The sequence below is a fragment of the Phaethon lepturus genome, unplaced genomic scaffold, assembly GCF_000687285.1.
Source record: "Phaethon lepturus isolate BGI_N335 unplaced genomic scaffold, ASM68728v1 scaffold18255, whole genome shotgun sequence".
NCBI classification, from domain to species: Eukaryota; Metazoa; Chordata; class Aves; order Phaethontiformes; family Phaethontidae; genus Phaethon; species Phaethon lepturus.
This window is the reverse complement of record NW_010538575.1, coordinates 12,504-15,831: the sequence shown is the minus strand read 5'-3', so window position 1 is coordinate 15,831 and position 3,328 is coordinate 12,504. Positions and strand designations below refer to the sequence as shown.

The 3,328-nt window shown below is 44.3% G+C and overlaps 1 protein-coding gene across 1 annotated transcript in view; it reads left to right on the top strand.

Annotated features, from left to right (window-relative positions):
• Positions 1 to 856: 856 nt before the first annotated feature.
• RILPL2 (Rab interacting lysosomal protein-like 2) overlaps positions 857 to 3,328 on the top strand; it is a gene marked incomplete at its 5' end in the record, with an annotated part of 2,776 nt that continues 304 nt past the window's right edge. Inside the window, 2 exons of the mRNA XM_010286869.1 lie at positions 857 to 1,008; positions 3,016 to 3,126. Of these exons, the coding sequence (XP_010285171.1) occupies positions 857 to 1,008; positions 3,016 to 3,126 (263 nt within the window). The remainder of the gene's footprint in view (positions 1,009 to 3,015; positions 3,127 to 3,328) is intronic.

Sequence of the window (3,328 nt, the reverse complement as noted above, 5' to 3'; positions counted from 1 at the left end):
GCCCCTGCCCCAACATCAGTCATGGCCTGTCCGCTTGGCCATGTGCGGGTTGTGAAACCCACCTAACACCGGATGGGTTGGAGGATCCTTCTGCCGCCATCACCCATCTCTTTTGTCACACCAGAATGGGTCTCAGAAAGTTTGCTCCTCATCGTTGTAGAAAGCCCTGAAGCCATTTCCAGAGCGGAGATCTTCAGGGCTGCTACAAGTCACAGTGCTGTGGATCCCAAGTTCCTGTTTCACTGTAGCAACTAAGCAGGCTTTCAGCTCAGCCACAGGCAGTGCTAACAGGAGTTCAGACACACGCAGGCAGAGTTTCACAGAGTACAAATCCACTGCTGTACAGCTCTTACACAGCACCGGTCCCATAAAGACAACTCGCAAATTTATTTATGCAAACACTGAAGCTTTGTTACTCTCTGCAAGGGAAACTGATGCCTGTGACTGAAAAAGCCATTACCACAAAGGTCTTAAATTAGGAAAGGAGAATTCGATTCTCACTTCTCTCTGCCACAGAGTTTTGGTGTGACGTTAGATTGCTCAGCCTTTCCCATCAACAGAACAGCAGATAAAAGCAGCTTCTTGGCGAAGCAGATTGCAAACTCTTTGGGACGGAGACTTTGCTTTTAGCTGTAGTGAGAACCTGTCACAGTTGGGCCCTATACTTGGCTGTGAAACACAGACACTAAGGGAATTCAAAAATAATGCAAAAAACTGCTTGGAAAAAATCAGGATTGTGTTGAACTCATACTGGTTCTAAGAACTACTATATATTTACAAAATTCAGAGTTTTACTCTAGGAGTGCCCTGTTTTTGACATGTTACGAGATCATGACCACCACCATTTATTTTACAGCTCAGCCTTGGACCAGATAAAATGATAATAGACCTCACAGATCCAAATCGTCCCCGGTTCACATTACAGGAGCTGCGAGATGTATTGCAAGAGCGTAACCAGCTGAAAGCTCAGCTTCTTGTGGTGCAAGAGGAGCTACAGTGCTATAAGAGGTATATCATGAAGTCAGCAAAGAACTAATAATAATTACTTCTTGTCTGAGCTTACCGGATCAGAGTATTGCAGATTTGAGCACCTAGATTGGGCTAGGCACTGTCCAGACATAGAAGAGACATCTGTGCTCCCAAGAGCCTACAAATGAGCAAAAAAAGAATGGGGGAATGAAGTCTCTATGCGACATAATTTTAAAACTAAAGTCCCTCTTATTCTGCACAGTTTGCAGCCTACTTCCATAATTGTACTGCTGTAAACCTACATATGGTTACTCCCACTCCACATCCAAGCTAGATTCTCACACACATGAACTCATTCATGCAGCTGCAGCAGTTGCACGCGTACTGTTCTTGTCTAAAGCCACGCTACATACCAAAGAGCACGGGGGTTTCCATCTCAGCCTTGGTCAAAATTTCCTTCCTCTTCCAGCTTGCTGTTGGGGACACTAGCTTATCTCCTGTTCCTTTGCTCCCACAGGGGGTATGGCATTGATCTAGAAAGGAGAATATTAAGCCCTTTCATCATCATTCAAGATAAGCTGTGGGGTTTTTTTTAAGACTGCCAACGCGGAGTTGCATAAGGCACTTGAACTGTGCAAAACAAGTGCTTTCAGAGAGGGATTTTGGTCTTTCTAAAAGGGACCAGCCTGGGAGAATTGGTGTGAGCCAAAGGGTGGGACACGGGAAGGGCCTTGCTCTTGGTGCTACAAATTTCTTCAGCTCCAAGGCTGCTCTGCCCCAACCTCGGCCTCTCATCATCAGGTTGTATTATAAACTCTTTGGGGCAAGAAACTACTTCTTAATCTAGACACAAAACCTCTCAGCACATTAGATTTCAGTTGAGGTATCTCAGGAACAACCTCTTAGATACAGTAAGCCCACCCTTTGCCTTGTCTGCAACAGCGAGGTTAAGCCAAGAAGTTAAAGTTAAACCAAGAAGTCAGTTTACAAACTGCTCAGCACCACTTTCCCCAGCTCAGCTGCCTGTCTTTGCTGTTGGGCCATTGGAATGGTTTCTTGCTTTGATTTCCCAGCTGTGTGACACAGGCCAAGTTAAAAATTAACAGTGAGAATGTTTTCAGTTTTTGAGTGATTTAAGTCATGGTGCTGTGTACCTAGAGAGTGTGGCACGGCTGCTTTTCAGTTCAAGTAATTCTATGTGGCTGTCGTCTCATACAGCGTTACAGCTTAAGCCAAAAACCATCTTCCCTTTAAACATTCACATAAAATCCTAATTATAATTGCATGGCCATAGAGAGTAGTTGTGCAGGGGAAGAGGATAGATCTATGTTCTAAAATGTCTTGTGTATATTGGAAATAAGCTCTCTATAGCATAAGATAGCTGACATCCTCACTGAGAATGGCTTAAAATGACTGATGATGTTTGGGGTTTGCATATTTTAATCATGATTTCCAAGCAGAAGTTATCATGCGGGTATTAGAGACCTGCAGTGTCACCAACCAGCTTATAGTCCCATTTCTCCAAGATGAGAATCTGCCTCAGAGTTATCCCATGCCCGATGTCACACCAGTTTCTGGAAACATCCTTGGGTAAAACTGAAGCTTTTGCCTAAAGTAGCCAGTTACAACCTTGCAGATTTTAGCAGCATCAAATTAGGATGACAAAATCTACAGCTCAGGCAAAGCCTGTTTTTTTTTTTTCCTCCTAGAAATGGAAAGAGGAACAGGCACCTGCCTCGCAGGGAAGCTGGGAATCTCCCATCTGTTCCCAGCTGCTGTTACGATTTGCTGTTCTTCCTCTGTGAAGAATTCAACTCGTTAATTTTTTAGTGTTCTCATTAAAGCATAGCCTAAGCAAAACCACCCTGCAGTATTTAAGGAAAATAAGAGCAATTCATTACAATGAATAGGCCAGGCTGCCATCCCTGTCCTGTGAACACCCATTCACTCCTGTCCTAGGCTGCCCAGTGAAGGGTTTGACATAGACAGCAACACCACGCTATGCACAAACCCATGAAAAATTAACAAAGCCTCTTCTTTTCCCAGTGGGATCATCTCACAGAGAAGGGACCAAACTGAAGAACTGGGAAAAGAAGCCAGTGACAGCAACCCTGGCACCAGCAAGGACAGCGAAGAAAAGACAATCATCAAACGGCTGTAAGTTTGTCTGCATCTTTTTGGCAGAACTGGGGAGAATAGGGCATACTTCATAACTCAGTGAATCCAGGGATGAATTCTGAACTTTGGCCGAGTTAGCTGGATATTGTTTTCTCCTCCTCTCCCTGTACAATTAAAACCCCATAGAGAAATACTTTCCTGCAGAAAAAGCACTCCACAGGAAGTCAACCTCCACTCAGAC